The sequence below is a fragment of the Coenobita brevimanus genome, chromosome 88 (genome assembly GCF_032717465.1).
Source record: "Coenobita brevimanus isolate Jiangsu-jjx chromosome 88, ASM3271746v2, whole genome shotgun sequence".
NCBI classification, from domain to species: domain Eukaryota; kingdom Metazoa; phylum Arthropoda; class Malacostraca; order Decapoda; family Coenobitidae; genus Coenobita; species Coenobita brevimanus.
In genome coordinates this window covers 14226670-14252753 of record NC_137041.1, presented here as the reverse complement: position 1 = coordinate 14252753, position 26084 = coordinate 14226670, and the positions used below count along the sequence as shown (strand labels likewise).

General features: G+C 42.8%; 1 protein-coding gene across 1 annotated transcript in view; it reads right to left on the bottom strand.

The window, feature by feature from the left end:
* Positions 1–273: 273 nt before the first annotated feature.
* LOC145411136 (uncharacterized) overlaps positions 274–26084 on the bottom strand; it is a 47062-nt gene continuing 21251 nt past the window's right edge. The window contains exons 3-9 of the mRNA XM_080281188.1: positions 25402–25470; positions 18212–18241; positions 16750–16860; positions 14669–14758; positions 13202–13234; positions 12699–12803; positions 274–380 (exon numbers count right to left, since the gene is read on the bottom strand). Coding sequence (XP_080137314.1) covers positions 358–380; positions 12699–12803; positions 13202–13234; positions 14669–14758; positions 16750–16860; positions 18212–18241; positions 25402–25470 — 461 coding nt within the window. The 3' untranslated portion in view covers positions 274–357. The remainder of the gene's footprint in view (positions 381–12698; positions 12804–13201; positions 13235–14668; positions 14759–16749; positions 16861–18211; positions 18242–25401; positions 25471–26084) is intronic.

Genomic DNA, 26084 nt, shown 5'->3' with positions numbered 1-26084 from the left:
CTGGATGAAAATAGTCATGCTTATAATGCTGTTTTTGTGGTATGGGCGTTTGATGTCCCCTCTGCCAAACAAATATGAGTTAAGTGAGGACAGTGGTCGTAAAGTTTGGTAATATCTGATAACGATCCCTAATCCTGCTAAACAAAGTTGATTGTCAAGTGTACCCAGATTGGAAGATAAACTAGACCAGTAACCAAAGACTCATTCCTACCTCAGTACAGAGGTTCATCTAATTTCAAATAACAACTTAGTATTCAATGTGTGCGAGTGGGCCAGTTCCGTCAGATGAACACAAAGCGGGTGTAGCGAACCTGTTCCTTGGTTTGTGGCAGGCGGAATGGCCGTGGGTGCTGGAGTCTATGGAAGTACAACACCACCACCTGACAAAGACGTGAGAATATTAGTAACATACACGGCCTCAGGAATTGCACTGACTAGTTTTTGCTCTCTCTCTCTCTCTCTCTCTCTCTCTCTCTCTCACACACACACACACACACACACACACACACACACACACACACACACACACACACACACACACACACACATACTTAAAGCAGATCTCTTCGCTCAGACTTTCTCCTCCAGTTCCACCCTAGACGATTCCGGTGCTGTTCCTCCATCACTTCCCCCTCTGACTTCCTCATGGCTGACAGTCTTCAGCTGAAGTATTTTCTGCCATCACTGGGCTCATATCAATACTGACAAGGCATATAGGCCTGATGGAGTCCTCAAGAACTGTCCTTTTGTCCTTACACCCTGCATAGGTAAACTCTTTCGCATTTGTCTGTCAATTTGTATCTTTCCTTCTTGCTGGAAGTTTGCTATCACTCAGTTAGTCCCAAAGAAGGGTGACCATTCCCAACCCTCTAACTATCATCCAATTGCTTTAACATCCTGCGTCTCAAAAGTTTTTGAGTTTATTCTTAACAGAAAAATTTTAAAGCATCTTTCCTATCACAACCTTCTTTCTGATCGTCAGTATGGGTTCCATCAGGGACGCTCCATTGGCGATCTTCTCACCTACCTTTCAGACTCCTGGTCATCCTCCTTTCCGGACATTGACGAAAGATCTGTCATTGCACTTGACATCTCAAAAGCTTTCGATCAAGTCTGGCATAAATCTTTAATTTCCAAACTGCCCTCTTACGGTTTCTATCTTTCTATCTGTGCCTTCATCAATAGCTTTCTTTCTGGTCGTTCTACAGCCGCTGTCGTAGACGGCCATCGTTATTCTCCTAGATTATCAACAGTGGTGTTCCTCAGGGCTCTGTCCTATCACCAACTCTCTTCCTTTTATTCATTAATGATCTTCTAAGCTGTACATCTAACCCTATCCACCCCTGGCTGATGCCGCTACCATTCACCTTTCCATTCGGTTCCCACAACGTCCATCACAGCAGTTACTTCAACAAACAAGGGATGAGGCTTTGGCATACCTAATGTCTGACTTGGCCCGTATCTTTGACTGGGGTAAAAATAATCTTGTTGTTTGTAATGCATCAAAGACTCAGTTTTTACACCTATCAACCCATTAAAATCCTCCATAGGAGTACCCACTAATGTTTAATAATATTCAGCTTAATCCTGCATCATCATTGAAAATGTTTGAGGTTTCATTCACTCGGGACTTATCTTGGAAAGATCATATTACATCTCTTGTAAAATCTGCTTCCAAGAGATTAGGTGTGCCAAGCCGACTTCGTACTTTCTTTACCTCTGCACAGTTGTTGACTTTATGCACGGGTTTTATCCCCCCCTGTGTAGAGTATAACTCTCATGTGTGGGGAGGCTCCCCACATACAGCTCTTCTCAATAGGGTGGAGTCAAAGGCTTTCAACCTAATTAGCTCTCTTCCTTTTACTGGCTCCCTTCAACTTCTGTCTCTTCGCCACACTGTTGCATCTTTATCTGTTTTCTATCGCTACTTCAATGGTCACTGCTCCTCTGAACTGTCTGCTTGCATCCCTCCACCTCAACTACGGGCGTGTAGCATCGTGTAGCAACAAACTCTCATCCCTTTCCTGTCCAGCTCTTTAATGCAAGAGTTAACCATTACTCCCAGTCCTTCATTTATGCAACAGGTCAACTCTGGAACTGTCTCCCTCTGTCTGTATTTCTTACTTCCAATGATCTCCAGTCTTTCAAACGCAGTGTGTCCAGGCATATCGAAATTAACGGATCTTGAAGTTGGCTCTCTTTTGTATTGGTTTTATTTTTTCTTGGAAGGAACGGTTTCTGGGTTCATGGCCTTTGGTTCCTTCTTCTTTGCATAAACACACACACACACACACACACACACACACACACACACACACACACAGTTTGGGTTTGAGTAGTTATATTTCTGTTTCAGTGTGGATAATTATACAACACATGGAATAACAAGCCAACCACACCCGGGCACCAGCTGGTGTAATGGTTAGCACATCAAGTACGCAGCTGGAAAATCCGAGTTTGATTCCCAGGCCGGTCAGAGTCTTAGACAAATTTTGTTTGCTTTAAGTCCCTCTTCAGCAAGCAGTTCAGTTGGTTACCTGGAGGTAAAGTGGACTGTTATGTGTTGTATTCTAGGGGAAGCTTGTGCCTTGGTTTGTGACTTGATAAATCTAATTATCGGTGTGTTTTACTGAGGCTTATGCAGTCGATAGGCATTGATCTTAAGTCTTCTTCACACCCAGGCAGCATTATGGACATAACCTAATATTGGAATGGGCCTCAACATACGGAATAACTAGACTTGCTTGGATTTGGCCCAACAAACTTCACCTTACAATGCAATGACGTATTCCTTACTTCATTTTTGCTGCCTCTAAACAAAGCTACAGTATGCAGCTTAGGAGACACTTTGAAAACGACTGTGTCAAATACAGCTTCGACTCACCCCTTGACCACAAAAGGTTTGACATAAAATGAGTTCAGTGCCATATTGGTAACAGTAGTAAATACATAGAATACGTCACCTAATTCTAGGGATTTATTATAGTTGCAGTAGTAGTAGTAGTAGTAGTAATAGTAGTAGTAGTAGTAGTAGTAGTGGTAGCAGTAGTAGTAAGAGGAGTAGTAGTAGTAATAAGAAGAAAGGAGAAGCAGGAGGAGGAGCAGGAGCAGGAGCAGGAGCAGGAGCAGGAGCAGGAGCAGGAGCAGGAGCAGCAGGAGCAGCAGGAGCAGGAGCAGGAGCAGGAGCAGGAGCAGGAGCAGGAGCAGGAGCAGGAGCAGGAGCAGGAGCAGGAGCAGGAGCAGGAGCAGGAGCAGGAGCAGGAGGAGCAGGAGCAGGAGCAGCAGGAGCAGGAGCAGGAGCAGCAGGAGCAGGAGCAGGAGCAGGAGCAGCAGGAGCAGGAGCAGGAGCAGGAGCAGCAGGAGCAGGAGCAGGAGCAGGAGCAGGAGCAGGAGGAGCAGGAGCAGGAGCAGGAGCAGGAGCAGCAGGAGCAGGAGCAGGAGCAGGAGGAGCAGGAGCAGCAGGAGCAGGAGCAGGAAGAGCAGGAGCAGGAGCAGGAGCAAGAGGAGAAGGGAGGGGGGAAGAAGAAGGAGGAGGAGGAGGAGGAGGATTATTAGTTGTGTGAGAAGAAGTAGAGGAACAAGTGGAGGAGGAGGAGTACCGGGAGTAGTAAGATGAGTAGAGAAGGAGCAGAAGTACTTGTACCAGTACTTGTAGTCGTAGTTGCAGTAGTAGGAGAAGAAGGAGGAGGAAGAGGAATGAGAGTAGCATCAGTGGCAGGGAGAAGGAGGAAAAGGAAGAGGGAGAGGAGTACTACGAGTAGTTGTAGTAGTAAGAGTACTAGTAGTAGTTGCAACCCCATGCAAATCTGACTCTGAACACGATGGACTACAGGCAAAAGTTACTCTTCTTCTGCAACCCACCATCATCCTTTCGGGCGATAGGTAAGGAACTGAGGTTTATATAGCAGGTCTGCTCCACCGTCATGTCATGTCAGCGCCATCCCTTTCGAGGAGCCCCTCCCCAACACCATGCAAGGGTAAGAACGCAGATGGTTTTATTGCCGACTAAACCTGCGTGTAAACCAGCAGGAGACTTGCCCCGGAGCTGTTTGTGCCACTGGTGGGTTGGCAGGGGTCCTATGGGGGCTGGGGGTGGCGTTGCCTTGTGGGGGGATGGTGTCAGGGGCATGGGTAAAGGCAGGACTGAGTGGAGGGCCTCTGGTTTTAAAAGTTACTGGTGCTTAGTACTTGGATGGGTGACCGCCTGGGAACACCAGATGCTGTTGGCATCCCTACGTGGCAAGTGGGGTTGGTGGAGGATTAGTGCCCCTCCCTGTAAAACAATTAACTCTAAGCCACTGGCCACCCCATCTGGGATACATGGCGTCTGGCAATGAATGATGAATGAAACTATGCTTCAGTAATTTTTAATAAATAAATCACATTTGTATTTGAAAGTCTGTCTTGCTATGTGTTTGTCTGCTATGAAAATTATGGGCGAACTATGTACAGAGATTGAATGAGGTTTAATACTGTGACTTTCTACTGATAATTTATTTTTGTGGTTTGAGGTTGCTAAAGGCGCCCCTGACGGCCAAATTTAGATCTACTCGAGACAATATTCAGGTGTGCATGGTGTTGCCTGAGGGCTAATAATCAGAGTTATAATTTCCTCCTACAAGCATATTATTATTATTATTATTATTATTATTATTATTATTATTATTATTATTTTTATTATTACAGGTTGGACGGGTGGGCTAAAGGGTAGCCGAGGTGGATGGATTGGGTTGGATGGGTAATTGGGTGTGATGCAGAATGATGGGGCATCGTGAGTAGGGGAACAGATGGGTGTGTGAGTTTTTGGGTAGTAGGATGTGTGTGTAGGAGGGTGAGTATGAGTGAATGGGTTGGTGGGTGGGTGGGCAGAATGGGTGTGTAAGTGGGTGGAGAGGATGGGTGTGTGGGTGGATGAGTGTAGGTGAATGGGTGAGTGGGTGGACAAAATGGGTAGGTGGGTGGACAGAATGTGTGTGTAAGTGGGTGGAGAGGATGGGTGTGCGGGTGGGAGAGTGTGGGTGAATTGGTGGGTGGGTTGGCAGAGCAGGTTGGTGTATGGATGAGTGGGTGGGGAAGGCAGGTGGGTGGCTGAGTGGACAAGGTAGGTGGGTGGATGAGTTGTCAGGGTTGGTTAGTGGGTCACTGGATGGGCAAGGTAGGAGAGTGGGTGACTGGGTAAGGTGGATGTGCGGTGTTGGTGGATGGGTGGATGTGCAGTGTTGGTGGATGGGTGGATGTGCAGTGTTGGTGGATGGGTGAGTGAGCAGTGTTGGTGGATGGGTGAGTGGGCAGTGTTGGTGGATGGATGAGTGAGCAGTGTTGGTGGATGGGTGAGTGGGCAGTGTTGGTGGATGGGTGAGTGAGCAGTGTTGGTGGATGGGTGAGTGGGCAGTGTTGGTGGATGGGTGAGTGGGCAGTGTTGGTGGATGGGTGAGTGGGCAGTGTGGGTAGGTTGGAGTGTGGGCTTTCAGGTTGAGTGGGTGGGTCATAGAGTGAGTGGTTGGACGGGGTGGGTATATTTTCAATGTTTGGCTGAGTGGGATAGGGTGGGTGGGCAGCTGGCTGAGTGGGATAGGGTGTTTCGGTGGGTAGGTAGTGGGTGAAAAGATTGTTGGGGATCAGGTCCAGGGGTGAATACATCAATGGCAGAACTAGGCACGTAGAGAATGTATCCCTGAAGGAAATGGAGAGAAGGCAGAACACTGGTCAAGTGTGGAAAATGGGAACCTGGGTGTCGTCCTTAAACAGGAGGGTTGGTCTCTCAGTGACTCAGGCAAGGGACAGTTTTTTTTTTTTTTTTTTTTTTTTTTTATAACCTGGTCACCGCCGGGTCCCACGTGAGTAAATAAATGAATGAAATCCTGGAATACGATGGTATCATTTATATTTCATTCTTGCTGCTGTCTGACGATTTCAGAAGAGCAGTGATCCAATCTCTGACAATGGCAGGCAAACTCAGTTTCTACATTAATCATACACTCATATCACCACCTTCAAAGTACATGTCTCCTGCATCCAAACTCTTGTTCCAGTTTTCCTACCACCGACGGAGGCAATGCTGCAACCCTTTTTCCCTTGATGTGCTTTAAGACACTTGTTATTACTGCAAATTTCAGGGTGACCCAAAAAGAATGCAATCCATAAAAGTGTGTTGTCATTTATACAGCTGAATTATGATTTGCTTTATTTTCGCATTAATGTCGTGTTGATTCGATAAAACAGTCCTGAAAGTTTGGGTTCTGCAACTCAAGTGGTCTTTTTTTTTTTAATGACCTTTCCAAAATGTGTTCCAATTAACCACCTCGACGTCACAGGCACTCCTGAACGCGAATTTGTCAATTACGTGGACACACTTCTCTCTTGGGATGGCTCTGATTTTGGCTGTGATTTTTGCGTTCAAGTCTCTGATTGTCTGGGGGTTGTTTACATAAATATGATCCTTCAGATAACCCCATAGATAGATATCTGTGGGATTCAGGTCGTGTGAGTGTGGGGCCAACTCAGGGTCACACCTCCTACTGATCAGTCGATCCCCCAATCGTCCAATCGTTGCCGCAGCCACATCAACATTTGGTTTGAAGTGTGTGGGGTGGCCTCATTCTGTTGGAACCAGTGCTCCCAACGAGTGATGTCCCTACGTCTTCCTAGTGTTATGGGTTGCATTCATTTTGGGTCACCCTGTAGATGTCTTCGGTCCTGTCAGAACACTGTCCTTTCATCACGAACTTCAGTATGTAAGACAACTAGAAAGTCACACAGTGCTAAGCCAGGTGAATAGGGGCAATGTGGAACTAATGGAATTCTTCTCTTGATCAAAACCTACTGTTTAAGATTACACACAGAAAATTTGTTCATATTGTCTTGGTGTAGCAACTATCTGCTGTTCATTTTCTCAGATTATTTACTTCTCATTGTCTAAATGAACTTCATCAATGGAACACGTTCTTCCCATGGCGAAGGTGTTCATGCATCGCAATGTATACTTGTCAAGAGCAACGAGAACAGGCAGGTTGACTGTTAGGGATTCCATGAATAATGGTTTTTCAGCAGTATACTACTGAGCTCGCCCTGTGAAGTACCACTTCATATCTCTTTCTAACTGACTACGACAAAGTTCTTCCTGTTGAATAACACAGGAATTCTTGGGGAAGACTTTGGGTGGTTGAAGCAGAGGGAACTGGAGTTTATGGTGCATTAGGTATAACAAAGTTTCTTTACCCTAATCACAAATTAAGGGCAAGTAAGAAACCCAGTGTACCATAGCATCGTCGTGTAACTGCTGAAGTAGCTCAACTGCTGTGATTGGGATTGTGAGAAGCAGGTGGATAAACGTACTTGTATGGTGGAAAAATCAGTGTATGAGTGGATAGAGATTACATACAGTTCAAAAACAGTATTTGTGAACAGGTGGAAGAGATTCGGTGGGAGGTAGAAGTATGAGGAACAACACAATAGAAAACTTTAGAAAAAGAACTATGGCCATCTAGAAAAGTAGTTATGGAGCGACCAGCTGGACAAGCTACAGATAAAGACACATATAGGAAGATAGAAACCGTAAAAAGGCAAAGTGGAAACTAGAGATTTGTGCCAGACTCAGAAAAAAGCCTTTATCAGGACAAGTGCGACAGCAAAGGTTTCACCAAAGTTTCCAAAGGAGGATGACCAAGAAACTGAAAGGAATGTGAGGAGACTGCAAGTGACGCGCACCTGACGAAATTCCACACTATCTTTTTCTTTTCTTTTTTTTATGTGTCCGACTCTGGGCATAGGCTTCACAGCCTGCACTCAATGCCCAGTAGTCCTCCTACATACCATGCACCTCTAAATGTCACCACTTCGGCGTTAACACCCACCGTCCATATTGAATACATGCTAGGGCTGTCTCATACAGGACTAATGTATTGGTATTAACGAGGGTATTTCTACATATCGGCGGGTCTTCTGGTAGATCGGTAAAGTCTGCTTTTTTTTAATGAAATTCAAATCCTTAAACTGTTCCCTGCCCCAGCGGGGATTTGAACCTGGGTCTGGTAGGACTGTAGGCCACCTCTCTACCGATTGAGCCACCACCTCCCCCTGGAAGATTATCAGATGATACGTGCTGTGTTTCAGTAATCTCCTATTGAAAATACGCAAAGTCTTTGGAAACGGAAAAGATTAATGCAACATGGCAATATTTAGGTAGCTGGGAACAGACACCCATTTTTGAGATGGGTTGGATAAGAGCAAGCTTCTTGCTGTAAAGGAAGGTGCACGTTGATAGACAAAGGTGAAAGAGTGTACTTAGGCAGGGTGTCAGCAAGGAAGCATAGTCCCTACAAATTGCAGGATGGGCTCCATCACGACTGCACGCTTTTACTTCCGCCAACGAAGTTGGAGGAAGATATGTATTGACCTATGTTTGTCAACACGATATCTCTCAAAAGTTCTCAATGAATTTCAATGAAATTTTGTAGAAAAGTGGGTCATGGGCCAAGAAAGGATTGTTTATACTTTGGGGCGGATCCGGATCGGGATTCTATGTATCAAGCATAATATCTCCAAAAGTTCTCAATGATTTTCAATAATATCTTGTGAAAGAGTGGGCCATGGGTCAAGGAACAATTGATTAAATATTGGGGTGGATCTGGACCCTATGTGTATCAAACAATATCTTCACGGATCCGAACCCTTTTTAATGGCAATGGCATAGGAGGAGGTATGCGCTTTCTGGGTGCTTTTTAGTCAGACTAACTACTGAAACCAGAGAGGTCACACATACGTATTCTGAAGGAACTGAAATTACAGGCATGAGAAAGTATAGGGAGGAAGAGATGAATGAACAGTCCTACTAAAAACGTTATGAGAGAAGAAAGAAACAAAGACATAGGCAAAAAGTTATGTTTTCTAGGAAAAGAAAGAACAAAGGAGACACTGAAGTGGAAAAAAGAATGGCAAGAGGAAGAAGCTAAGTTAGAGTGGTGGAGGCAAAGACTTTTTGTCTCATGTACTTTCCTTCTCTTACTGGCTCCCTTCAACCTCTGTCTCCTTGACGCACTGTTGTATCTTTATCCATTTCCCATCGGTACGTCAATGGTCACTGCTTCCCTATATTGTCTGATTGCATCCCTCCACAACTACGGCGGGTGTGAAGCACTCGTCTGGCAGCAAATTCTCATCACTATTCTGTACAACTTCCTTATGCAAGAATTAACCATTACTCCCAGTCCTTCATGTTTGCAACAGGTCGACTTTGGAACTGTTTTCCTCTGTCTGTATTTCCTACTGCCTATGACTTGCGGTCTTATAAACAGAATGTGTCCAGGCACCTCGAAATGAACGGATCTTGAATTTGGCTCCATTATTTTTTTTTCCTGGAGGGGACAATTTTGCGTGCTTCTACTCGTTGGTTCCTTGTTCCTTCCATTAAAAAATAGTATGATGCCATAAGGGACTAGAGGAGTTGGACTGACATATTACATTTAGAGCAGATGTAATTGTTTCCCGCAAGCTAAAGAACAGATTTAAGACGATTCTCGGCCTTAGCATACAGAGAACATAGTTCAGGGGTAATTTGTATTGGGAGTACCATCGGCAACCCATCTTGTTGTTGTGGATCGCATTATAACAAATGTGAATAAACCAAGGTACTTTTGCATTAGACACAGGGTAAAATTATGGAATGTATACTTCCATGTTCGAAAGGATATTCTTCGGAATGTATACAGCATGGTCGGCCGACTCTCAGCTGCAATAGGAATTATCATCCTAAGGAAACTCGGAGAAGTACTGTCTGTGGGTCTCCTAATCAGCAGTGCTGATGCGCCAATGCACCACAGACACCGCTTCTTGGCAGGGTCCACAGGCTTTACTGGAGTAATAGGACAGGCTGTATAACATAAGCTGGACGGCTTATGCTAAATCCCTTGCTAAAAATGCTTCTTAAAAATTGGGACTTCCGTACAGAGTTCGTGAATTCTTCATTGACGAGCAGTTGGCCACAATATACAAAAGTCATGAGCATTCTCAGATCGAATACTGTTCGCCATTGTGGAGTGGATGTGGAGCGGTTGCACTGAAACATATGGACAAAATTCAGAATAAAGCCATGAGATTAATCAATAATCATGCCATTACGCAGGACCTTCCTCCATTATCAGTACGTAGAGATGTTGCTTCTTTAGCACTATTTTATCGATATTTTTACCGTAAGTGCTCTGATGAACATGCTTCAATTGTGCCTTCCCTTCACATTTTCTCCCGACATACTCGGGCAGCTGGGAGCGCCCATGAACTTACACTCTCTCCCCCGCAATGCAGAACCTCTGCTTATCAGAATTCATTTATCCTCAGAACTTACTGCTCTCTGGAATTCACTTTCTGGGAGTTGCTTCCCACAAACATTTAATCCACTTTTATTTAAATCCAGCTGTTATAAATATTGTATGAATGGAGGATGCCTTTAGCCACATGGACTTGTTTATTTTTTACTTCCCGTGTTCTTTCTTCCTCCATTCATTGTCTCAACAAAAAAAAAAAAAAAAAAAGACTGATCAAAGGAGCCCAAAGGAGACAAAATATTGGCAAATTAGCAGCGGGCTCAGTTTTCAGATCAGGTATGTTATGGTTCTCTCTCAGATAGTCTAAGGATGGAGGGAAAATGCTGTACAGTGAAAGACAAAAGTCGTGTCTCGGTTTTGTCCAAAGATTAAGCACAACACTTGAAACGCTATGAAATCTCTACCACAGTTACATGTTCGTGGTTGGCTAGCCTGACTTCCTAAAGCTTCATATCTGCTGCTGATGGGATGACAGTATGAATGAACCCATGAAATTCCAAAGCCTTAACATCGACTCGCAACAACTGCTGAGTCCGAACTTCGTATGGGAGGCGAAATGCCAACGGTTAGGTGATGATCACCTGACATTTCATCTTACATCTTACCACAAAACGTCTAGCAGACCTACTATACCATGGTATGGAAAGGTCAAGCAAAATGCATCCAACTAATAGGAATATGAGAGGTGGCATGATCTTCCTTTATTTACGGGAAGCGAATCCTGAACAGAAAGCTCAAACATTTGGTATAAGCATAACCATAGAAAGGTGGATTAGGACTTCAGGAGGCGGGCACAACGAAGAACCGTCATCGTTCAGGTCGTCCTCGTCTTAGCACACCACTATAGGAACAGGAAATAATCACAACGATGGAAGCAGCACCCCATGCAGTGCTTACGCCGTAAGAAACGAAGTGAACCTAGTATGAAGCACACGAACAGTTGTGCGTAGACTTCGGTCGTCTGATTTATGTGTTCGAACTCGTTTGTGGGATTCAGTTTGCTAGCCACTCTAAAAGAAAAAAAATCATAATAGAATAACTCTATTCTCATGTGTTGAATGCTACAGTGAATTTTGTTTTACAACACCGGTAAATAATGTCACAGTGATAATTATCAACTTGATTAGCTACTTTACAGTTAAAGATGGAGAACTGACTTCCGAACACCTATGTAGCTAATTGAATTGTAACATTCCGAATGCGATAAAAAAAATAAAAGATGAGAACGCTTCATAAATACTAAATAAAAACAGCAGTCAGAAAAACTTAATAATTATGTAGATCAGTTTCGTTGTTACAAAAAAAGTATATGCTGGCACCCACAGGCTAGTCACCTGGAGCAAATGGCAACTCAAGTCAGTGCTAACAACTGACCTTTCGACACAAAGCAGACCGGTCCAGAATTATAGTCATTCAGTAGATATTTTCATCAAATTTCACGACACGACTTTTGTCTTTGACTGTACACGTTGGTCTAGGTCACTTAAGACAAATGATAATGTAGGGGGTTTTGTTGCACAAGTGAAAGGAGAATCAAAGGTAGAGATGAGCAATGAAATCGCCTAGAATGGCGACTCCTGGGAAATGAGAGATGAACTGAATGTGTTCCACTTTAGAAGACAGACAGTCATGGAGTATTGTGTAACCAATCGATTTAGGGAATAAATAAAAAGTGCAGACATATATAGTCGAAGATGGAAAGAACATCCGCATCATGAATGTGGGCAACGCTGAAGGTTCAAGTTCGAGAACACTAGAGTAAATGAGGCTGCATTCCTGCTTCCCCGTCCTTGTCTTTTACTCACAGAATACTTATGTCTGTTATAAATTATCCAGTAAGAAACAGCCTCGAGAGGACCAATATGTCTGCAGTTGTTTGCTTTCCTTTGTACTTCTCTGTTACGCACATATACGCAACAACCATCTTTGGCTTGGAAACGCGTGTAACGAGAGAGGATAAAGAGATTGGTTTCTTGTCTTTATACTTAGCCAGCTGAACCTCACAGAGGAGAGACAATGCTTACAGAGAGAAAATTCGTGGAAAGACCAGTATGTTATAGAACTGAATCTAAAGATTGTCAAACATAAGTTCAGGACATATCACTTGATCGTCACCAGGAAGCTACTGGTAAGAATATTAATGATCACCCTTCCCACTCCCCTCTCCCCCAGCCGCGGACTCAGAGGCTGGGTGATGCACTGCCATTTTGGGAAAACATACAGGTAAATGCAACGTTTATTATGCAATGTGCATGTAGAGGAAAGTTCTGACTAAATGTCGGGTTTGAGTAGTCTCAGTCTGGTCCACTACGTTCCCGATACAAAGACAAATAGACAGGTAAATATATAGATAAATAAAAAGATATACAGATGCCATACCCATTTCGAGGTCCCTCGTGCTCCTGCCACAGATAGTGTTAAGCACGGTGATGAGAAGTTGCTGGTCGCTCATGGCTGTGATGTCCGTCCCGTTCAGGACTCCACCTGTCGTGTAAGCACAGTGCTATAGTTTACCACATTAACTTGGCGGAGATATTAGATGTCTTGCAACTTAATTCATGTAGTTCAGTGACAGACCAAGAGAACACTACAGCTTTACATCCTTTCCTCAGTATTTCATCGTGACAAGCTCTTCATTCCAATATCTTGTTATAACTAAGCACTCAAGATACAGAGTTTGGAATTTTGGTCAAATTTAAAGAACTTTATGTCATTGCAGTCTGCCACTTTTCATGCCCCAACACCACAAAAATGGGGTGTTCTAGTTATTGTTAATGATATCTCTGTAATTATCTAACTTTAGTTTAAAAATTAGTTTAAGTGTACACATTTGACCAGACGAGCTTTGAATATCCCGTACAAAATGACATATGATAACTTACTTGCCCACACCAGGAAACTGTTGCCTCTGTTACCTGCGAAAAAAGTGACAGTGATTATTACATCTGCTAACAAGAATTTCCCTAAGTTCATTCTCAAAATGAGTATTAATGTCTGAGTTTGATCTCCGGCGGTTGGCAAAAATATATTTCCACTACAAAAAAGGCGACAATGGATCAAGCTGGCTGGAAGTATTTTGTATAGAGGAGTATAATTATGACAAGGGTTTGGAATCCCTGTTTTTTTTTCCCGGTGATGTGATAGTCGTCAGAAAGACTCAAGTTGATGGGCAACGTGAAGTGCCTAAATGTGGATGTTCATGGAATCAGAATTTGGTGGCACTTGGTCCATTACTTTAGGAGACAGCTCTTCCCGTGTACAGATGCCCCAGTTAGGAGCATGGCAAATGCAAAGGAATTCACTTATCATCATATGTATGTATAAAGTTTCACGCTACAAAATATATCTCATTGAAGCAACAGATGGAACACACACACACACACACACACACACACACACACACACACACACACACACACACACACAAATAATATGGATAAATAAATTCTCCATTGAGGGCCTGTCTCATGTTTTCTCGTCCTTTAGCTAATAACTTTAGGTAAGACACAGGGAAATCAAACTATGCAAGACATGAATTAGTCCAGTTAAAGTCTCGGTTATATTTCGATGAGCTGAATCCTCTCAGGCTTTTATGACTCATTTCCAGCTGACTAAAATTATTGTCATGAACTGGAATACGATAATTGAGCAGGTCCCATCATGACAGGGTTACTAGTGATAGTAATGACACTTTCAGAGTTTCAGAACTCACTCAACTGAACAAAAATGTTTGGCATTAGCTGCAATACAATACTGAAGTTGTTCTCACCGTGAGAGTTAAAAAATATTCACATAAAATTGGAGACATATGACTTTACGAACATAAGTGTGTAGTTTACGGATAAAACAGGATATAATATGCTAATTATAGCGAAATAGCAACATAAGATGTCCTGACTGTACGTACAGTACATCAGTGTGTTGTCTACTGATAAAACAGGGTATAATATACTAAAGACAATGGACATGGATTATTTTTTGACTTGCCAGGCACTGAAAGTGTCATGAGAAACTGACAAACTCTTCGATGACAAAAACTGGCAAATAACGGTAGGGAATACTGTAAAAGTATTTCTGAGTGACTTGCCCAACTTCGGCGTGACACTTTCCACAGTCGCAGAGTCCATAGGAACATTAGGGTACTGCTGGGAGAATTGAAATTTCTTGTCACTGGACTGTAAGAGATTGTCATTATTTTAAACTCGCCGTTTTTTGCATGAAGCTCCGTACAAAATACCAGGCTATTATTTCAGCCTGCCAGCCAGCCACGCAGACAAGAAGTTATAAATAAATAAATAAAGAGAGAGAGAGAGAGAGAGAATACTATGGGCAAGGTAACCTGAACTCACAGAATGCATTTCTAGCATCAAGGGCTGATGGAGGCCTGAACCACAAGAAGCGATCGGCGCCCAGTGGTTGAGTGGCTTCCTCTGCCTCTGCTGTGTGGAGGGGAAGGATAATGATATGGGTTAACGTTCATGTTGTTTGGTCAGTTGCAGGCAATGGAGACAGACAATGACGAGGGTTCCTTCAACTAACTTAGGCCAAATTTTTGTTTTGTCCTTGCATATTTCAGGTAGTTCACTTTCAGAAAATAATGACAATGCTAAGGCTTTGCATCCTTTCCATACCACTTCTTGATAACTAGCACCAAATTCTAGTGTTAATCTGTTGTTACACCTCAGTACTGAACATAGAGAAATGGCAATGTTAGCCCAATTAAAATAAAAGTTTAGGACAGTGTATGTGAGTGAGGTGGAGGCAGGGAGGAGAAGCGGTAGATCGAGGATGGGAGGAAGGGATGGAGTGGAGAGGCATATGAGAGAAGGAGGTGAATGTTGGAGAGAAGGCAGCCTGATGGCAGAAGAAAGAGAGAGTGACATGGATACGATCATTTGTGTACACCTTTTACGGAATGAAGGCATCTGGCGATAGACCGATAGACAGAATGTAAATGGGATAAGAAGACTCGTTACAGCTATTCCTTAGCGATTCCTCTGCTGCGTGGAGATGAAGGAGCATTTGCACTGTAATTAGCAGTCTCTTCCTTGCTATTTATTTTCTGCTGTGTGGGGTGAAGACGACAGAGATGAATTCTGGCACGAACCGCTGTTGTAACAGGGAACTTCGTCTCACCCCTTCCTTGGCGATTTATTCTCTGCTGTGTGGAGATGTAGGAGAGTCTGAATAATAAGTGGCATAGAAAGCTTCATAACACCTCTTCCTTAGCGATTTATTCTCTGCTGTGTGTAATTGAAGAAGACGGTTTGGAACTGTAGTACAGGCAGTAAGCGGCACAGGTAGCTTCGTAACACCTCTTCCATGGCCACTTATTCTATACTCTATTGAGGTGAAGTAAAGTGACTCGGAGCATGAGTCGTCCTGCAAGTGGCATAGGAAGCTTCATAACAGCTCATCCTTGGTATTGTTTTTTTTTAGTTATGCAATTAGACCTATACCAAACTGGCAATCATGTCCAGTGACCATTGTTTACACTCAGATAGTCGCTTCAACAAGTGTCTGTGCAGGAGGGGGTCGATGTTCTCTGAAATAACGAGTGGTATCTCGGGAGGGTTGGTAAACGCGTAGTTCCATCCACCTCCATTCAGTCCCCATCACAGGGGGGGTGTTGCCATATGGGAAATGGTTATTAGTTATATGTTATTACCGTTTGACAGTATAGGAAGACAGCTGTTGCCATTCCTATTATATGGATTACATTGTAATATAGCACACATGGACAGTGGATGCAGTGCATACCTTGAGTAGCTTTGGCACTAAATGAATGTAATAATCGAATCATGATGCCGAATTCCCTTTTCATGAACTTGATGTGTGTGTGTGTGTGTGTGTGTGTGTGTGTGTGTGTGTGTGTGTGTGTGTGTGTGTGTGTGTGTGTGTGTGTGTGTGTGTGTGTATTATATAAAAACAAATGGCTGCTAGTGTACAGATTAGTAAAAGTGACGATGAAGTACCCTGAGCACTATCACGATGTACTGTCGTTCACTTTCATTTATTTATTTATTTATTTTGCATTAAAACCATAATTTTTCATACACCAAAGAAATGAACAAAAAATGGAAATCTCAGCCCAACCTAATGGCATAATACTACGATAAAACCTTCCTTCTGTAGAATATAATTGACTAAGAACAATACTGGGAAGATTTTGTGTATAACAACGTACTTTTACCATAGCAGATAATAACACGAACGATTGAAATGCAATAAATTTTTGCTTATTTTTATTGTGTTGTGATACAGACTTTTTATTTTGTTTTTGTTTTTACAGATGGTACGGTAAAAAATAAACGACAGATTGTATACCATAATGCAAAGGATGTAAAGGTAACAAAGAATGTACAGCATAATGCAAAGGTTGTAAAAGTACCAAGGAATGTATAGCATAATGCAAAGGTTGTAAAAGTACCTGGTTGTTGTGTCCTGGTGGCTGGACAGACGGCTCTCAGGAGCGTGACGATGAGCTGGCTAGTGGTCACGTTGGTCAGGTCATCGCCGATGCTTACCACCAGGCTGGACGCTGAGACAGACCCACGTTGACCATGGTAAAGTTTATGTTAATTTGGTTTGGTCCACGGTGGTTAAATATTATGTTTGTTAAACTGTGTGTTAGGATGGTTATGTCCAGAGTGGCTATATACTATTATGGCTGTTAAAACTTATCTTGAGTTGTCTGTGTCCAGCGGTTATAAAGTATGCCTGTTAAAACTTAGGTTAGGTTGTCTATGTCCAATGTTTATATATTAGAGCTGTTAAAACTTAATGTTAAGTAGCCTGTATCCAGTGACTGTATAGTATGGCTGTTAAAACTTATGCTATTATGGCTGTGTAGAGAGTGGATGTATGTTGCTATAACTTAGGTTGACTGTGTTCAGTGGGTATATATTGTAGCCTTTGAAGCTTATGTTAGGTTGACCTGTGTACTGAGTGGATATTTACTGTGACTTTGAACTCTTATACTAGGTTAGATTTTACACTATCCTGAGTCGTTATATTATTATGCATGTTAAAACATATGTTAAGTTGGTTATTTCCAGAATGGTTATTTATTATGCTTATTAAAGCATATTTTAGGCTGAGTATGTCCTGGATTGTTATATATAGTGCCTGATGAAGTTTTTTTTTTTTCTTTCTTTTTTTAGGTTGGTTAGTTCCAGGGAAATCATAATTGGCCATTAAATCATATTTTATGTTGCTTATGTCCACAGTAATTCTGTATTGTGGCTAATCAAGTGTACCCTAGCTATGTTATGTTCTGAGTGATTCTCTGTTATTTCTCTTAAAACCTAGGTTGGTTATGTTCTGGTTAATACAGAAAGAAGTGGTAGATGCAGTATAATATTATAGAAAACTCTGGCTAGGAAGAAAAACATAGGCAAACGAAGCTATGATGACCATGTTTGTGGAGAGTGATTTTTGCATTAACAACTGGCCTATCAAAATACTTATTGACGCAGACTTCACATAAGAGAAAAATACAGTTTCCAAGAAAAAGAATCTACCTTTCTACCGGTCTGTCTATCAGTCTATCTATGTATCTATCTATCTGTCTGTCTATATACTGTATATGTATAATTTTCTTAACCGTAATTCCTGTGAAATGTTACCTACACTTAAACAGATCCACCAAAATAAGTTAAAAGAAATTAACGCATAAGTCTGCTAATCATTGCTTAGATTATGAAATAAAGAAAATTAATTTAATCATTGGTAAAAACTAAATCTTTTGCCTCTTCACAGTTGCCACGCTTGTAGAAACCGTCTGGTTTTAGCCTAAAATTAATATATATTTGTGTGCCAGGCATCAAAGACTTAAAATTCGCAAATAAATAAAAAAACTAAACAGGTAAAAGGAAAACAGAAACTGTTACCTCTGTTGAGGAAGCTGGTGAGAGGTGAACCTGTAGGAGAAAAAAATATTTATTAATATGTAGATTATCGTCACCAGGATGTATTTTTTCGTTGGTCCTTGATACCTTCCCACCATTTTGTATACGTGAGGATTGTTTTTCGAAATGAACGGGCTATCTCTCTCTCTCTCTCTCTCTCTCTCTCTCTCTCTCTCTCTCTCTCTCTCTCTCTCTCTCTCTCTCTCTCTCATCACCCGTCTGAGTGTCCAATGCAGGACCGGCCTATCCCTACCGAAGTGGGAACGATACAGCCAATGTATCTCTACCAAGTGGCTTAGGCTGTTTAGTAGAGATTGTATGTAGGGTGAGAAGTGCTTGTAAGTGTAATTGTAGTGTTGGAGTGGCCTTGGATGTGTGTGTAGTCTGTGAACCAAGTGTAATCGGCCCGTGCAAGCCGACTGGGTGCAAGAATGCAACACTGGTTCAACCACAGCACCCCTTGTGTCCGCCAATGCAGTACGTGGCCAGAAGAACGCTCCCCAAGTTTATTACCCTGTCGGAGCGCGAACCCTCGTTCTTCAGTGTACGAAAACACACACTTTACAACTGTATTATAGGGGTTCCATTTATATATATATATATATATATATATATATATATATATATATATATATATATATATATATATATATATATATATTGGTGTAGCCAGGAAGAATATTTTTTTTGGAGGCATATGGGGTTAAAAGCTATGCCATATTCACCTTCATTGATTTTCTTACTCACGGTTTCTAATTGCCATGCAGTTTTTCGGTGGTCCTCTTGGAGTTTCCTCAGGAGTTCCCCAAAGGGCAGCGACAAATCGAAATTACCTTGTTCCATCTTCAGGCTGGATCTGATGGTTCTGTCGTGGGTGGCTGCTTATATACAACTCAGGTGAATCAGGTGGAGACAGGTGGGTGGAGCTGATCAGCTAAGCTGATCGTTCATTGACTGCCTCGTACTCTAAGCCAATGTGGCATTTAGATGACGGTAGGATTTGGAAATCATCGACTTGTGTCTTTATTATATATAGGTTGTTTCATGATAATGTAGGTTGCCTCTAGAAACAAGAGTCGGCGATAGTCTTGTTCTCTGTCGATGTCGGCGATAGTCTTGTTTTCTGTCGATTATTTTGGTGTTCTCATCCAGGTCTAGTCGTGTCAGGTGGGAATTGTGAAAGGTGGCATAGTGGTTCTTCGTGGCTCCATTCTGTAGGTGACAGGTGAGTCACCTTCATAGTCATTTGTTTTTCCTTCCTCTGTTCTTTTATTTAAAAAAATGTATGAGTGAGGTCCACACTCCCCACTGCTGTAGCTATGCTGGTAAATGACATAGTTCTACTGAAGGGGCGTCTTGGTCAGTGCGGGCCGGTTACGAAGCAGAAGGTGGGCTGTTTTCTTTTATTTGCAGTAGATGATGAGAGAATTATGTTGTTCCGAGTCTGTAGGGCGTACATTTCTGTATACAAAATCCTTTATGATCTTCTCATCCATATTGTAGTCTGTAGAAATGTGGCTTCTGTAGTATATCTTGACATGTTAGCTGGTTGTAGGTGCAGTGGTGTCTTGGTGAGTATACCACTTGTCCATGTGTCTCTTGACTGCGTCAGATAAGCAGAGTTAGTGTAACTGTTTTTAAAGAGGACATGAGTCTCATGTTCTAGTTCATGGTGGGCGTCTTTCCAAGTGGAGCAGTCGGAGAGGTCTCTCCTGACAAAGGCCCTGATGGTGAAGGGCACGTAACGTCTTGGACACTGTCTCCATTCAGGCACAGTCCATTGTTCCTGGGCTTGGTGAATACTGTAGTCTTGAACCCTACATTGTGTGCAGTGATGAGTATGTCCAGAAAGGGGAGGTGTCCGTCGTTGTCTTCTTCATAGATGAAGTTAGGAGGTCCAGAGGCAGAGATGAACCACTGTCTGAGGTCCTGTAGCTCCTGAAGGTCCATGATACGAATGAAGATGTTGTCGACATAGCGGCAGTATAGGGAGTGGCAGCTAGTAGCTGGGTGTCTCGATTTGATGTTCCCCGTGTAGAAGTTAGTGAACAGGATTCTGAGGAGGCTGCCCATCCCCACCCCGTCGATCTGCTGATATATCTGACTGCACAGGCAAGTGAATGGAGCTTCTGTCGTGCAGAGCTCCAGCAGAGTCTTCAGGGCCTTTCTCTATGATATTGAGGGGCTTGGGGTCTTTGCAGCGGTATACACGGTCGAATTTGAAGTCAATCGTCTTGTTCACCGGAACTTTGGTAAAGTGGCTTTCAATCTTGAGAGAGGCGATGATATGGTTGTCAAGGGGAGGGGCATCACGTATTATATCAAGGAAGTCCTGAGCAGAGGATAGGCTGCATGTGTTAGGTACATAGTATGGTGTAAGGCAACGCTTGAGTTTCCTTGCTAAGGTGTGGATGGTGGTGGGTATCTGTGAGATGATCTGGCATAGAGGGTTGCCAGACTTGTGTGTCTTGACATTGCCATAGGCATAGCTGGGTGCATACTCACCAATTAGCTTCTGAAAATGTAGGGCATTGGTGGTGGTGTTGATAATGAAGATGAGAGCGTTAATTAACTTCTTGATGGAGTTGGTGGGGTTATGAGTTAGCATTCTGAACTTGGAAGTGTCACTGAAAATGTGGTTGATCTTCTAAATGTAGTCCTTGTTGATAATCACGAAAGCAATGGTTTTGTCAGCATATTGGACGACGACGTTATTGTTTTGTTGCAGCTGTTTGGTGACCAGGATGTGGTATCCGGTGATGTTTTTACCGTAGAGGGAGCCACGGGTCTTGGCAGCCTCGGCGAGAAGGCAGAGTTGAAGGTCAAGTGTCGTCCTTGCTTTCTCTGCCATCTCAAGTCGCTGTATGTCATTATGGAGGACCTCGATCTCCAGTCACTTGTGGTGGGGGCATGGCTTGGAGAGGCAGTGGCAGTTAAGCCCCATGTAGAAGGGCTCCTCTTGGTCTGGAGTCATGTCAATGTCCATGAGGCTGATGTATTCGGTGGCAGGGTGGGGCAGTTTTATGCTACCAACACAGAGTTTGGAGAGCTTGTTGAAGTTCTACTTACCATACCTCAACAGTGTTGCTCCCAGAGTGCCTGGAGTTCTTCATTGATCTGTTTCCTCAGGCCATCTGTGACAGGAGCCTCGGTCCACTTTCTCGTGAGAATTTCAGTTCTTGTAAGACCTGAGTGATCGTTTTCTCTCTAACTTGCCTTTCTACTAGTTCTCTCCGGAACCGGTATGTGCTTTCATCATTCCTGGCACTCTCGTCATGCAGTCTTATGTTGGTGTAGCCAGGCAGGATATTTTCTTGGAGGCATAAGGGGTTGAAAGCTATGGCACATTCTCCTTTAATGATTTTCTTGTGCACGGTTTCTATTTGCCGTACAATATTTCGGTTATCTTCTTAGAGTTTCTTCAGGAGTTCCCTGAAGAGGATCCCCACCTACTCCATCAAGAAGCGAGTTAACGCCCTCATCTCCACTATCAACGCCACCACCAATGCTCTACATCTTCAGAAGCTAACTGGTGAGTACTCATCCGGCTATGCCTACAGCAATGTCGACACACAAGCCTGGCAACCCTCTATACATAATTATCTCACAGATACCCACCACCACCTACACCTTAGCAATGAAACTCAATGAACTCCTGACACTATTGTACCTAACATATACCAAGGGCTATCACACGGCACTTCATACGAGGTTTGCCGAGGATACAATGGTAATCGGAACGGTAACGTGGTAAAATTGTCGACGATACCACGGGCATTTGGAATTCATCCTGGATGGATTCCCGCTGAGGATACGACGGGCAAAACAATGTGACCAAAACCCAGGAGTTTCGACAGAGAATATATCGTACTACAGCATTGAATATTTAGCCTAACACTGAATACTTATTATTTTAGAATAAATATCAGTTGTTTTGAAACCCTTATAAAGAGTTAATATTTCCTATACCAATGAAACTGTGATGTCGATAAAATAATCACCTCTTTACAACTGAGGATTCCACTGCAGCTAGACGTACTACTACCAGACATACTGCTAGTTGCTACCAGTCACCACCTGAAAACATCACAACAACAACAACAACGAACTGCTTAATCAGTAGACTACAATGGCTTCATTACAAATTTCCTGAATTTCCTGGACTAGGGCAGCTGAATTCACCCTTATAGACAGCGATCACTTTCCACAGTCGTGAGACGGGGCTCTGGCAACAGTGTGAGAAGCATGTCCTTTGCCGAGGATACGAGGAACGTGTGTGATGGCGTCCAAGTTTTGTTCCACTTAAATCTTCCTTGGCCGTTCCTGATACCAGGTACCGTGTGGTACCCCTTTTATTTTCTGCCCTTGACTTCCCTGAAGTCCTATATGATGCCCATCCTGCTGACGACCACATCATCACCTCCATCGACGTCGAAAGCCTTTATACCAACATTCCTGTGGACAAGACAATTGACTTCATACTCAACCATTACTGCTGGGAAGACATCATACCCCTTGACATCGCATAGAAGGCCCTGAAGACTCTGCTGGAGCTCTGCACGATAGAAGCTCCTTTCACTTGCCCGAGCAGTCAGACGTATAAGCAGGTCGAAGGTGTGGGGATGGGCAGCCCCCCTGCCCCCGAGTCCTGTTCGCCAATATCTACATGGGGACCTAGCTACTAGCCGCCCCTTCCGTATACTGCCACTATGTCGACAACATCTTTGTTCGTATCAAGGCCCTTCAGAAGCTGTAGAACCTCAGAGTGTGTTTCATCGCTGCCTCTGGACTTAAATTCATTTATGAAGATGCCAGAGACAGACGCCTCCCCTTCCTGAATATTCTCGTCACTGCACACAAAGTAAGGATCAAGATTATAGTATTCACCAAGCCCACGAACAAAGGACTACCTAAATGGAGATAGTCAGTGACCAAGACGTTACCTGTGATTCACCATCAGCGCCTACTTTAGGAAAGCCCTCTCCCACTGTTCCACTTGGGAAGACGCCCACCATGAACTAGAACACGTGACTCATGTCCTCGTCAACAACAACTACATTAACTCTGACGTAACTGATGCAATTAAGAGACACATGGACAAATGGTCAACTCACAAAGACACCACTGCACCTACAACCAGCGAACACGTCAAGATATACTTCAGAAACATTTCTGCAGACTACAAGATGGACGAGAAGATCATCAAGGATATTGTATACAGAAATGTATGCCCTACAGACCCGGAACAACACATTTCTCTCATCTACTACAAATACAAGAAAGCAGCCCGGCTTCTGCTTCGTAACCGGCCCGCACTGACCAAGACGCCCCTTCAGTAGAACTATGTCATTTACCAGCATAGCTACAGCAGTGGGGAGTGTGGACCTCACTCATACCTTTTTTTAAATAATAGAACATAGGAAGGAAAAACAAATGACTATCGAGGCGACTCACCTGTCACCTACAGAATGGAGCCACGAAGAACCACTATGCCACCTTTCACAATTCCCACCTGACACGACTAGACCTGGATGAGAACACCAAAATAATCGACAGAGAATAAGACTATCGCCGACACCGACAGAGAACAAGACTATCGCCGACTCTTGTTTCTAGAGGCAACCTACATTATCATGAAACAACCTATATATAATAAAGACACAAGTCGATGATTTCCAAATCCTACCGTCATCTAAATGCCACATTGGCTTAGAGTACGAGGCAGTCAATGAGCGATCAGCTTAGCTGATCAGCTCCACCCACCTGTCTCCACCTGATTCACCTGAGTCGTATATAAGCAGCCACCCACGGCAGAACCATCAGATCCAGCCTGAAGATGGAACAAGGTAATTTCGATTTGTCGCTGCCCTTTGGGGAACTCCTGAGGAAACTCCAAGAGGACCACCGAAAAACTGCATGGCAATTAGAAACCGTGAGTAAGAAAATCAATGAAGGTGAATATGGCATAGCTTTTAACCTCATATCCATGAATATATAACGTGTATATATATATATATATATATATATATATATATATATATATATATATATATATATATATATATATATATATATATATATATAAGAGAGAGAGAGAGAGAGAGAGAGAGACTTTACTTTTGTACCTTACTTCCAGGTGGCTTTCTTGAGGTAAATACAGGGTGATTCAAAATTACAAGTACCAAGTGCGAACCTCGGAAAATCTTGGTACCACCTTTCTTGGGCTAACCTGTATTATCATCTGGAAAAAGCAGATCGAACTGAATAATGGATTACTAGCGCCAGTTATCATAGATCATCTGGCACTTATTCAGAGCAAGGATACAGGACTATCAATGGAACAGAAACGAAAAGGGAGGTTGAGTATGCAAAAATACAATACAAAATACGTCTTTTGCATGTAGGGGTGAAGTATATTAAGGTAAGCCAAATTTACACATTTTTGTAAGTCAGTTTCAGTAATGGATGTTGACACCATTACTGTGTACTGTGGCAATTGTATTATCCGTCATTGTTGCCGGTTGGTTGATTTTCATCTACCAAATATTCCAAACCTCTTTCATTTCAAATGATGGCAATAGTGTAGTCAGACTTGTGGATAACGTGACTAGTAACCGAGGAGGCTAATTTTTACCCCATTTCTGAGCACCATCGAATTTCATGCAACCACAACTTAGTCTTCAAGTTGTGAAAGTGTCTCAGTTCTGTCATATGAAAACTAACTTGTTATAATAGGTAGCGTATTGATATGACTTGCTTGTCTAGTTGCTTAAAATTATGGCTATCCACTGCACAGGTCATTAAGACAGATAACTACTATGGATTTAGGTTAAGGGAGGTGAAAGCCTTCCACCTCCACTTCTCTTGGTTTACCACCAAGGGTAAACTGTCATATCAGTGGCTGATAACTAGACTAGGTTGGCATGATACCCTACCAACACTAACCTAATTTAAAACTATCATCTGCCACGAAGTTAACTTGAACGAACTATAGGTCAGCAATATTTGTTTCTTTTGAAGAAACTGAACAGTAGTTGAGTAAAATTTCAGAAATGCATAAACCTTAACTCACATTTTTTTTTTTTTTGTCATTGGCTTTCATGTTGCAAATTTTTTACTTTATACCACTGATAAAAGACAATTTTTTTTTTTTTTTCGGTATCGATACTCACAAAAAAGTCTCAGTGGATTTACTGGCTGAGGCCAAAACCATCTGGAAATCCGTTCCTCTTCCTGTTGGCCTGTAGAAGAGAGAAAGAAACGGTTATAAGGTCTTCACCATGGGGAAGACCATTATATTTACTGGCTGTATTGAGAATTGAGGGCGAGAGAATTAGTAAGACAGTTTATGTGAGTGAGGTGGAGGGAGAGAAGGAGAGGAAGTGGAAGACCGAGGATGATATGAACGGATGGGGTGTAGAGGGGTGTAAGTGAGTGTGGTGTATGTTGGAAAGGGAGAAGCCTAATGGCGAAAGACAAAATGAAGTGGAGGCGAATCGTTTGTGGCCATCTCTGCCGGGACTAAGGTGTCTGGCTGTAAATAGATAGATAAACAGGCAGATGGACGGATAGATAGACAGACAGACAGATAGATAGATAGATAGATAGACAGACGGACCGATACTCAGCATTGCTCAGCTTAATCAAGTTACCACAAGACAAAAGACACTCCACAAGTCAACAGGGATGTGTTTTGGGGCCTCGTTTTATTTAGCGTGATTGCCACAGGGTTTCAGAGAAATCTATCATTCTTCCACATCCTTTTTGCCTATACTGGATCCTCAAATAATCTTTGTCAAAGTCTGAAGTATCTCGTACCCATTCGAAATTCCGGGCCCAGAAAACTACATCCTTT